At 38.1% G+C, this 12,266-nt stretch overlaps 1 protein-coding gene across 2 annotated transcripts in view; it reads right to left on the reverse strand.

Moving 5' to 3' along the window:
• The window catches only part of LOC138192028 (netrin receptor UNC5C-like), a 188,402-nt gene that overhangs the window by 81,145 nt on the left and 94,991 nt on the right, over positions 1-12,266 (reverse strand). For both annotated transcript variants that reach the window (XM_069139185.1, XM_069139184.1), the window contains exon 2: positions 10,634-10,870. In XM_069139185.1, coding sequence (XP_068995286.1) covers positions 10,634-10,870 — 237 coding nt within the window. The remainder of the gene's footprint in view (positions 1-10,633; positions 10,871-12,266) is intronic.

Below are 12,266 nucleotides of genomic sequence, written 5' to 3' on the forward strand. Positions count from 1 at the left end.
AAAATGCTACGAGAAAAGATCTAGGCAGTTTATTTCAGGTTCAGCGGTGTTACAAAGACCCAAGAAACCATCTCTTTGGGGCTCCACAAATCTGACTTGGGCCTATTACTTATGAAGACTCTCAGTCAGTAAGTTCTTGCCACTAGAGAGGCAGTTATTGTAAGCAAGCTAGCATGGAGGCAAAGGGGACTGAGAGGAAGGCAAAAAGCGAAATCCAATGTACCGGATTGTGGTGGACTTGAGGCCATTAATGGCTGGCAAGAGAATTAAATAGAAACCCATGAGGGTAAAGAGTAACCAAGTCCAACCAGGCTTTCAAGGAAGCTAGCTGGACGATGGGGAGACATGGCTTTTCAGTTGGGAAAGAAGAAACATTGATAAGATGGGACATGGTGATGGAAGATGTGGAGAGTAAAAGGGGACCTTAGATGATAAGGAAATGCAAGGCCACGGATGGCACAGAGAGCCAAGTGGAAAGTAGGGGAGAAAGTAAAAAGTTTAGTGGAAGGCACAGCAAGGGATCACAGTGAGTGAGGGGAAGAACACATGAGGGCAAAGAGCAAAGACAGCGTGAAAAACAGTGTGAATATTGGTGCTCGAGCAAACAAGCAAACAAGGGAGATTGATATGGCTTTACAGATTTAAATGAAAGAGCAGGGGAGTACAGAAAGAGAGGCAGGGGCTAAAATAATGGTGGCTAAAGAGGCAATTATAACAAGCAAGAAAACCATGGCTAAAGCTGAGACAACTAGTAGGCAGGCAGTTGCAATGTGCCAAAGGAAAAAAAAAATCAGTGAGTATAAGAAGGGCAAAAGGGAGGAGGTGGAGGCCATTGAGAATGCTACTGCCAAAGTAATGAGGAAGGTAAAGCAATTGAAGTGAATGGTTTAAATGAGCCAGACAGCTAGTTATGGCAAATGGACTCAAACGAATGCAAAGAACTCATGGGATGGTTCATAAAAGGGACCATGGGATTTGACGACTCAGTAAGATATAGGGATTCAGCTTCTCTTCAAGACAATTGAATTGAGAACATATACATATATAAAGCTTTTGTATCACTGTTATCAATCGAAATACTAAAAACCTTTGCACTCAAAGCTTATCAAAAAGCCCCAACACATGGAAATAATTTTTAGGTGTCCAGAGATGTATTTATACTATAATGCAAAATAAATGTGGACTCATCTGCAGCATTAATCTTACACATATTTTGTGCATTTTTTAAAGAAAGAAAAATACTTATTTGTACTGAATTGATGCTACCAATGTACCCAGTATTAAGTGATGTTGTAGTGGGGTACTTTTAGTCACACTCTTATTAATAATCTAGTTATGCAAGTAAGTGAGATTCACAGTGCATCCCTATGGCCATAAACTGATTTTATTTGGTGAGGTGATACACCTTTTGTGATTGCAACAAGGCAGCCCCTGGATTACTACGTAAAAGATAGAGTTGGATAAATAAGGGCAAAGCCAGGACGTGTTGTTGCAGTAAGAAGGAAAACATATTAGTTAGAGGGAAAAAATAGAGCAGAGGGGATTGTAGGGAAAAGAAAACAGATAAAGAAGGAAAAACAACAACAACAAAAAACAGGACATATAGTGAGAGCATTTTGAGGAGCTGCATTCTTAACAGCGTGTAGAATCAATGGTGTAATGATGAAATGTGTTCAATTTTGTAGTGAGGCTGAAGCAAAAAAGATACACCAGTCTGGCCCTGGCAGGTTGGTCTGGACGGAAGATCGAAATTGAAAAGGTAATGGTTTTACAAATGAATCCACATGCACTTAAGTAGTCACTTAAATTCCGAATTTTTTTCAAAAAGGGGCTACTTTAAAAGCATTGCAGAGATATCAAATGATATCACCCATGTATTTAAAACAAGTGGCAACCTACTGTGACACAACCTCTTTACAGCCTAATATCTTACTATGGAATATTTTACATAGTAAAGTCATAGTATAGAACTTTACAAAATTATACAAAGAAACCCTAACAATTCAACAACTCCCACAGCTGGGAGGAAAAACTCCCCTTTAACAGAAAAAAAAGCTTGCAATAGTGGGAAGGAAAAACCTCAAATGGAACCAGGCTCAGAGGTGGGCGGCCATCTGCATGACGAGGCCCATTTTTTTTAATATACATTGTAAAATATAAAATAGTGGATTGCAAAATCTCACTAAAGCCTAAACATAAATAAATATAAACCTAGTGGTGGCAACTTCTTCTGAAATTCAGACAAGAAAAAACTCTATCAGCTCTGACTAAAAAATCAAAACCAAAGCAGGGTACCTGCAATTTCGCAAACAAATAAATTATTACAGCTATGTTCGCTTATTGATCCAACATGAACTTATCTGATAAATGGCTGACATAAATGACTAATGTGCTGGAAGGGACACAATGGATAACGTTTCATCCCATAATGTCATCAGTGTGTTTTCAGGTCAGCTGGGGACTAAAAGTAAGCGTGAAAATGTATAACACAAAAAAAATAAGTACCAAACTGCCAAACTTTTGACACCACAAATGTGCAGTAGATCACACATTCATACCGATCTACATCCTGCATGAAAAAAGATCCCTTGTTTTCCTTGAGTGTCATGCCAATAAAGAAAACGTCAAAAAAGTGAGAATAGAGAAAGAAGATAAAGACAGACGTCACTGGTTCTGGAGATGTGCTGTTGAAACTGAAACGGCACCAGTTGTTTCCGTTGTTGGCAAATGCAAAGCTCGGAAAGGAAGAGTTGCTGGGCAAAAAGTGAGTGAATTACCTGAGGCTTAAAAAGTCCCACATCACGCAGTGTCTTATTTTGTTTACATACAGTGCTCACAACATTCACATCAATCTGTTATGAGGAGACAAGCGTCGAATTTTGGGTCTCTGTAGCATGACAGAACATCACATCAACAAAACCACTGCTGTCAGCTGAGGGAGGTGAGGGGAAAGAAGTAGATGAAAAATGGAAGACAAGTATCAAGACAAGTGGATACTGTCACAAACATTTCTATCAATCACACAACTGCGCACAAACCCTGCAGAATATTTATCTTAGTCGTACACTGTCAATTCTTATAACAAAGTTTACTTGTCAGCTATAGAGTGAAAGTACAAGAGTGGGTGAATTTGCTTTGTCAGGTCTGGATTATAGACATAAATAAATATAATTGTTTTAACTATGAGGGGTATGTACTGTACAGCTGCTTGTTGTACTGCAAACTTGTACTGTACCACTTAATACATGTGATGAGAATGACGCAATTATTCAAGCATAGTTTAGACAACCGTATGTTTTTGTCAATACATATAAAACAGAGAGACGCTCTGAAAAAAAAACTATGTTTACAGTTCAACAGAAATGTCTAGATAATAAAGAGGCAGTTATTCATTTTATTTTTTATTAAACATGGCCTGGGTCAAATCTGTAAGCTCATGCTGCTCGCTATAACTCCACTGTCAGTGGAATTGCCACATCCATTTATCTGTATGATTAAACTACTTGGTGAACTTCAAGGCAAAAACTACGTAGATAAGACCCTGATAATAAAAAGAAAACAATTAAATACACAATACACCAATCTGAGCAACTTTGTTTAGACAGAACTCTGCTTACAAAGGCTGTAACTATTTGTCAGAGCTGAAATTATTGTAATGCGTAATCAGAAGCTTATAGAGTGAATTTTTTTCAAATTCATTATCAAACCTGTAGAAATATTTTGGAGCGTAAATGATAAGCTGCTCTTTTATTGAAGTGACAAGGACAGCCGAAAAGCATGTTTACTAAAAATGGATTTACACCAGAATTATTATTTTGTTTTTATAAATGTCAATCAAATGAATGAGCTTGTTATAATTAACTGGATTAATTAGAAAAAATTACAACCATATATTTGTTGTTACATAGTCATTATGGCAATCAATTTCATTGACTAAAAATGTGTATGTACGACACATAATTGTTCAACTTCAACCAACAGACTTGTTCATTGGAAACAGAGCTCTCTGGTGCCTGTGTCATCACTTAGAAGCCAAAATATGTGTTTCCTGCCATTTCCCTGTTTCCCTAGCTGTTAAACCTACTCAGACTGTTTGTCCATTTTCTGTTTGATTTTTCTTTTCCATTCCCCTCTCTCTATATATGTTTTGACAGCAATATAAAGTTCAAGAAAACAGAGAAAAACTGAGATGGCTCAGACAAAATGTACAGTCTTAATTTCTTGGAATCAAAGGAAACAATTTGAAAGAAAAAGTCAGAGAGAAATACATTCAGAAGAGAATAAGCCAAAGAGTAAGGGACAGACATGAAATCTTGGCATTTTGAGGATAAATGGTTTAGAAAAAGAAAGAGATACGGGAGCAAGGGAAAAAGCACTCTAAAGCTTTGCTGCGTTTAAATGTGATCAGTGACAGGTCAAACAGACAGTTCTTTAGGGAAAAGAAACAGAGGATACAGACAAAGTCAACAGTGGCTATTATTATTTCATCTGTGCCACAGAAGCAGAGAGTCAGACAAAAAAACAAAGACATGAGGTCACAATAGATACATCCACAGGGTAGAAACAACAACAGGAACAGCCCTGCAACAAATGCCTCTGTCAAGTGCATAATGTTCAAGTTTTCAAGGATATTTAAATATCCATGGGATATTTTCTGCTGGAGTAATAGGAGCTGAGTGAACTGACACAGTTACTGTTACTCAGGAATGTTTGTTAGTTTGAAGTATTACTTCAACAAGATTCATGGCAGCTCATTCCTATTAAGTACAGCTTTGGGCAATAAATACAGACATCCATCTGAAGTAGATCAAAGTTAAAATCTATCTTCGTGAACATGGGCCCTGATGTATTCAAAGCTGAATACTGACGTTTTAAGATATCCTTCCTCATCATCATCATCATCAAAAACCAAACAACGGAATATCTGTTGCTACTATTGTTAGGACAAGATACCCAGGATTTAAGGTAGCATGTAAAACAGATTATAGGATTCAAACAATAATGGCTGTCATAAAAGATAGACCACAGTCATTCCATTCAAGACCTTAATCAGTGAAGTTAAACATTTACAAATGCATTTCGTAGCCTGTGCTCAAGATCTGAGAACAAGATACATTGCATGACCTGAAAGTGTTGTACTGTAACTGAATGATTGCATTATTATTATAAGAGAGTATAAAAGATGGAGACAAAAAGGCAAACAATTAAAAATAAATAAAAATGAGATCACAATAGGATGAGAGGTGTTGTGAGAAAGGAAGAGAGCAAAAGTTCTTTGGAGGGAATAATTATGGAGGACATTGACAGAACAGAATCACCAATTTGTGACCAACTGAACACTCAAAACACAGTAGATTGTGTGCATGTACACATGCTGTACGTGTGTGCATGTGTACATCCTCCTAATGACTTCCATTCTGATGGTGACAGATTGTCACAGTCCCAGTGTGTGTCTGTGTTTGCACGTGTACATGTGAATTTCATTGAGCGCGCATATTTGAGTCCTTCAGCAGCTCTAAAGAGGCGATGAACCAGGACATTTCAGGACATGAGCGAAAGTCTACAGGGAACTGCAACCAAACAGAAATTATTTCCCAGAGACACACACACGTACACACCATTGACAGCACACACACACACACGCACACGCACACGCACACGCACACACACACACACACACACACACACACACACACACACACAATCAGGCAAACAAACATTGAAATAAACATACTCACAAGAACAGATCTGATGCACAGGCAATTTCCCTAAAAAAAAAGTCTTATCATTTATGGACAGCACACAAACAAGTGCAAACACACACAATTAGCCAAAAACACATGTACACATTCATGCAGACAAATACACAACTGTTTTATATATCCAGTGTCACTGCCAGGCCAACTTTTACAAATGTTGATGCTTTTTAATAATTGAAATAGATCAATCTTTGTATCAGAGAAAAGAACGAAAGAAAAGGGCCGTAAAGAAGAACGGGAGTGGAGCCAGAAACACCATGAAGAAGAGAGACGAGAAGAGAAACATTAGGAGGAAGAGAAAAAAGGAAAGACAAAGACGAGAAAAAAATCAATACAAGTGAGATGGCAGCAAAGGAGGGAAAGAGGTCACAAATCACCCAGGCCAATACTGTGTGTGCCAATAATGTACGCGTGTGTGCGTAGATGTGGAGTCACAGGTCGTTGCTAGCCGACTAATAACCATTCACACTTTAGCTAATGGAGACAAAGTAAGTAACCAAGTACACAATATGTCATTAGCACACTTCAAGGCTAATGGAGATATACTGAGGTCGTACGCACGTTGGTTAAGCAAACACTGCAGAAATGCCCTTCACAATAACATATGCAATCGAGACAAATTATGTTTGTTCTCACCTTCAGTCACATCAATTCAGATGGTGATATTGTAAGCATGTTTTAGCAAATGCCACTGCTGATAATGATACTCTATTAGAGTGTGTGTCTGGAGTTTTTAAGCACTTGTTTTTTGAAATGTTTCTTTACTTTCCTGCTTTGGCTGAGATGGAGGGAGGGATTGGCTGGGGTGAGGATCCAGCAGTGGGTCGAGTTAGATATGTTTGTCAAGGATACTGTGACAGGCGGTGGAGCTGCTTAGGGAATCAAACCTGTTCCCTTCAGGTGGAAGCTGACCTCTGTAACCCGTAGGCCATCCTGCTGCCCCTTTCCCACCCTCTTATCCCCCTACCTTTACATGTGACCTTCACCTGGGTCACCCACCCTCCAGATGAGGCTCCATGTGAGAAAGTAATGTATTGAGCTCTTGTGAAGCTCACATATAGCTATATTTCGTATTTATTTTGCAGAAGATATGTTGCTCACAACACCTTCTAAGTGGTGTCAATTTTACGAAAAATGTAAAAATATCAGAATAGATTTCACCTGGTGAAATTTATGCAAAAGCTAGTTAGAGAGAAGGATGGAAAGGAAATACAGCATGGAGACAAACTGAGGGAGCTAGTGCAGCCTCCTAAGAAAAGCATTCTTTGAAGTTTCATCAGTTAATTGTAATAAATATCAAGTAATGTTCCTAGGCTCTATGCATCCAAGCTATGTGCCTCTGTCTCTGCTCCTTACGTTATGTCTTCTTCACCTTAAAATAATATGGTACAATTTCAATCGTACTTTCATGCACCATGACTCCTCTTCATATCTACTTTATGATGGTTGCTCTGCACCATCTGATGCATTATGCTGTCTTATAATACAACCCTGCCATAAAAACCCTTGTTTTCTCTGTACATTTTCATCCTATGACAAGAAACATCTGTGTTTACATCACTCACCTTCTAAATACATCACAGTACAACATCACACACGAAGCAGTTTGACACAAACTATTTTCATTTATGCTCTAACTGTTAGATGTCCACTTTGTTTTATCCTGATCCAAGATCAAACAACATTGGGATGCAGCACTAATGTTGACTTCCCTTTAACTGCTCAAATATGAGAAGCAGAAAGAGAAAGAGCACAGCAGGATTCATATCATCTTTCTCCTCAGTGTGACTCCCTGATATCTGTTGGCCTTTCCATCCCTTTCATAGACGCCCTCCATCAGCATCCCTCCATCATCCCCTACTTCTCTCCCCTACTTCCTCAAGCTCAGGTTTTATCTGCCTCTTCTCGCTCCAATTTCAGTCAGTGGAAATTAGAGTAAAGCGCAAAACAGCATGGAGGAGAGAGAAAGGAAGAGAAAATAAAGGGAAAAAAAAAAAAGGGAGAGGATGGGACAGAGGGCGAGAGCAGGAGCAAGAAGACAGACAATAAAAGCAGTATGGGGGTCATAGCTTCTAGCTGTGTCTATGAAACAGCAGGAAACAAAGAGAAGAAAACAGCTTACACAGTACAGGTTTTCACAGACAAACAGATAAACAGAGCAGGCACGCACGCACGCACGCACGCACACACACACACACACACACACACACACACACACACACACATACACACACACACACACGCAGCGAATTCACTGATCACAGACCCTGCAGTTGATTTCTATGCGATTCACTACGACTATGTTGAATAACATATATCTAGCAATTATAATGTCTTTATAATGTCGTTGTCTGGGGTTCAAAAGTGACCTAAATGATTTGCATGAGATTAAAAAGATTTGATTGTTTGTATTTGTTTGTTTGTGAACTCAGAGAAAGACACAAATTAGCACTGTTTCAGCAAAATGTGTTTATTAAAAATTATATTTTAGATAAACAAAGAAAATGGTGACATAAAGAGCCATTTTTCTGGAAAGTTTTCCAGTTCCAGTCATCTCCAGACCTCAACAGCTCTCGATATTGCATAATGTCCCATGTTTATTTATTTATTCATCATATTTTTATGTGTATATCTGTATGGATTATGGTGTGCTTGAGAGATTAAATGTCCTGGAGCAGTAAAAGTAGCGGGCAGCCAATACATTTTTTATTAAAGTGACATTATGAGGCCTGTGTATGAGATAAATTAAGCATGAATTGAAGGATATCTTGAGCAGTTCAAAATTGTAAAACCAAATCCATGTTTTACCCCAGCCTGAGGATTATTTCTACAGGCAAGAGCACTCAGAAAGATAATTCTAAAATTAAGTTACAAAATTAAGTTTTGAGAGTGGTTAATGTGGCCGCAAAACACCTACAGAAACTGTCAAAACAAACTCGACTTGATGTTTCATGATTTTTTTTTTTGGCAGTCACGTGGCCGACTGGGTGATACCTCATGGTGTTGATCACTATACACTATACAGCATGAGTACCTTAATCCATGGGTCATTAACTGAACAGAATTTCCTCTTTATAACACACTGTTTGGAACCCAGCAGCAAGCAAATGAACGGATGATGGGAAAGTAACAAATGACTAGCAGCTGCACATGATGTCATTAATGAACACAGAGAGAGAGGAGGGAAGATGGGAGATAAAAAACTGAGTAACACTGAAAAAAAATGTCATGTACGTACAAAACAGATGATTAAATTTGATCTTCACATCTTTCTCACAGTCAGCTACTGGTAAATACAACGTAAAATTATTTGCAGGTGGTTGTACTTTCTGAGTCAAAAACATTTCCCCCACAAATATTAGATTAGGAAGCAATTCGAGAGATAAAAAAGGTATAAAAATATTAAGATATCAAAAACAAGTTATACTGCACTGAAAACAATAAAGTAAAGGTTAGAAGTGGAGAATCTGGAAACTTATATGATATGCATCCTCACATAGATACAATAACATTATTTTCTACTCTATCAAAACTTTCTTTGCCACTGTGTTTGCATCTACGTGCGTTTCTATACATATATATGCATATATCTGCACCTGTTTTCTCCCGTCTCTCATATTTATTTTAGAATTTTTATTTTGTTGTATTTATTCTCCTTTGCCTTGACTGTTCAAGTGTGACAGCTGAATCAAGGGAACTTCAAACTGTACTGCTCAGTCGCCCCTCTCTCTGCATTATGTTACAAATCTTCTTAAAATATCTTAAATATGTACTTGGCATGCATTCCTCTCACCTGCTTTGAGAAAAACTCTGAGCAATTCAACCACCAACATGCCGGTTTGTGCTACTGTTGATCCCGCTGTATTTCATTCGACAGTTTTCAAACTGTTTTCAGCCTGTGTTTAATCACTTGCTCTGGGGACTTTGGCTCATTATCAAGCAGGTGGAGACCCATAAACTGAGCTCATGTCAACCTTAAGTCGAAGAAACCAGTTTGTGTACGTCTTTGTCTTTCTGCCAAAGCAGCAGCATGATTCATCATTACCTAGCCAGCAGAGTACTACCAAGTGTGCTGTCAAGTGACAAGTGTGGAACTTTGGCTGGAGTCCAGTACAACATTGTGGATCCTATTAAACTGTCCTGTGAACATCACACTACAGCGCTGGCAGTGTGACCTGCCTTTCTGCACAAATAACTAAACATGTGAGTAATGGGTTTAACCTGTTTGCTCACAGAGCATCAGTTAGACAAAATATTTTGGCCACATCACAAAGAGCAAAATATCTTCAGGGTCAGACATATAAAACTATGCAGGTGAAGCGGTTAACTTATAAGAGAGGAGAAGGGGACTTGATTTTAATGTACCAGAATATGTGCACACTTTATATGTTCAAAGACCTTTCCAATTGTCTGCTCACTGGGTAACATAGGGTGGTGTTCTAAATGAAGTATGGGGAATAACATCTGCTGTAGAAATAAAATATGTATCACTTGAATGTGTATTATAATCTGTCTTTACCCTCTGTATGTTTTTTTGTTTTTTTCTTATGTTTCTTTGTTTTTTTCTCATGTTTCAGTGTTGGACATTGACCAATAAAGTGCAAATATCAGTCGTGCATTCGTGCTATGTTCTCACAAAAAAGCTATTTTACTCCTCAGCTATTGTTTGAGTTGAACTGTGCTCCTTTTAAGAAATAGTTCTCCTATGTATAAACTGACATGTAACTGCAGTTGGGTTTTTATTTCTCTGTCAAAAATGTCTTGAGGCTTGTAAAACAAAAAAGGTTTGACGCCCACTATCTACTTCTCTTTAAGTAAGCCGCTGGTTGGGTACGTGTATGGTTGTGATTGTGTGCGAGGTAGATTTCACTCACCTGAGTTTTCGTCAACCCTCTCCTCCACAGTGTGGTCCTTCTGATGGACCCACTCGCTGTTGCACTTGAAGTAAATCTGTGTGGCAGGTGTTGCTTTGCAGTAGAGATTGACAGGCTTATTCTTCACAATGTAGCCTTCCTCTGGTTCGAACAGGAAGTGAGGTAAGGGCTCCGGAGGATCAGAAGGGAAGGTTTCTGGGAGTTCACTCAGACTCAGGAAATCGTCGTCATCCCTCACTGCAGAAGGAAAGAAGGGAAAAAGTTCAAACTATGATAGTCAGTATTCAGTTTGTTATTTTACCTAACCAGTCCCTGATTTATTGACTTCTTCAGATGATGTGCAAGGACAGAATCATAATCATAATCATTTATTATTGTTCTGTGATTCACACCAGAGAACAGCCGAAACTAAGTGTGTATGACATGAGACAATGTCCTTTTTTATTGGATCATCAATACTTGCCGTGTTTCAAGTCAGTGACCTGGAAAGAAAACTTTTTTTTTTTCTCCCACTGAGCTATAAAATGCAGCTTTACTCCCATTAGTGGCATTATAATAACTATTAAGAGTCCTTTAAAAAAAAAACCACAACATCCTGGTTTGTATATGCCTTGAGTTTATGAGACAGTATTATAAACACTGCACATAAAGAGAAGGGACATACTGAGAGCATTCAACAGCATTTCAGGAGATGTCACCCAACTGAAATGGATGAATACATTTTGAGTGTATTTTCACATCTGTTCACTTATAGGCGTTGTCCTTTATGGGATTACTCAGACACATTAAGGCAGGCAGAAACAGTACAGTGATTTGGGGTTACAATGCTTGATTAATTACCTAAACAATCAAGAATCTGGCTCTCAGATGATTGGTTGGATTTCCCACATGTCAGAAATTCTTAGTCGACAGTGTTGGAGTTTTGGCACTTCCACGGTCTGATTTCCCTCATGACAGCTGTCAAAAGATCTCCAATGAACTGCAGTATATTTGAGGAGGAGTATTCTATAGGTTTCAGCAAAAAAACTAGAACATTAACTGTGACTGCTGTGATATAAAACTTAATTTCACTGTTTGCATCTTACAAATGTCTGCAGCTCCATATTTTTCAGGCACCAATTTTCTTTAATAGCAGAATTAAAAAATAATGTTGCATTTTTCTGTTATTACTTTCATAAATGTTATGGCTGGCCATTTGATGTGTACATTGTGAGCATACAAATTACAGGTTGTGGTTGTGCAGAAGCGTCAAATAAAACGTGTAGTGTAAGTTAATAAATTGTATTATATCATTAAAAATGCAGTATCTGTCCATCTTTAACCACAGAAAAACAAAAAGTCCTGACACATATACCTGTCAAGGCCTCATGGGCTTAGTATCACCACTGAAAACATATATGTGCCTCATGCAAGTTTAAACCTGTACAGAAAGCCTGTAGCCTCCCAAAAGAGGGAGCTGGATTAACATTAAATATTCAACTAAATATAAACAAAACCATGCAAACATAAAACAGACAGAGGAGTGCCTATAATCTCAGTCAAGCCACTGGTAGCTTAATTTAAATAATACATAAATGATAGGCTGTATAATGTAATATATAACCCATTGAAGTAATACATTTGATAATATACA

The sequence above is a fragment of the Embiotoca jacksoni genome, unplaced genomic scaffold (genome assembly GCF_022577435.1).
Source record: "Embiotoca jacksoni isolate LCO1_2020_lvr unplaced genomic scaffold, fEmbJac1.0.p SCAF_8, whole genome shotgun sequence".
In the NCBI taxonomy this organism is placed as follows: domain Eukaryota; kingdom Metazoa; phylum Chordata; class Actinopteri; family Embiotocidae; genus Embiotoca; species Embiotoca jacksoni.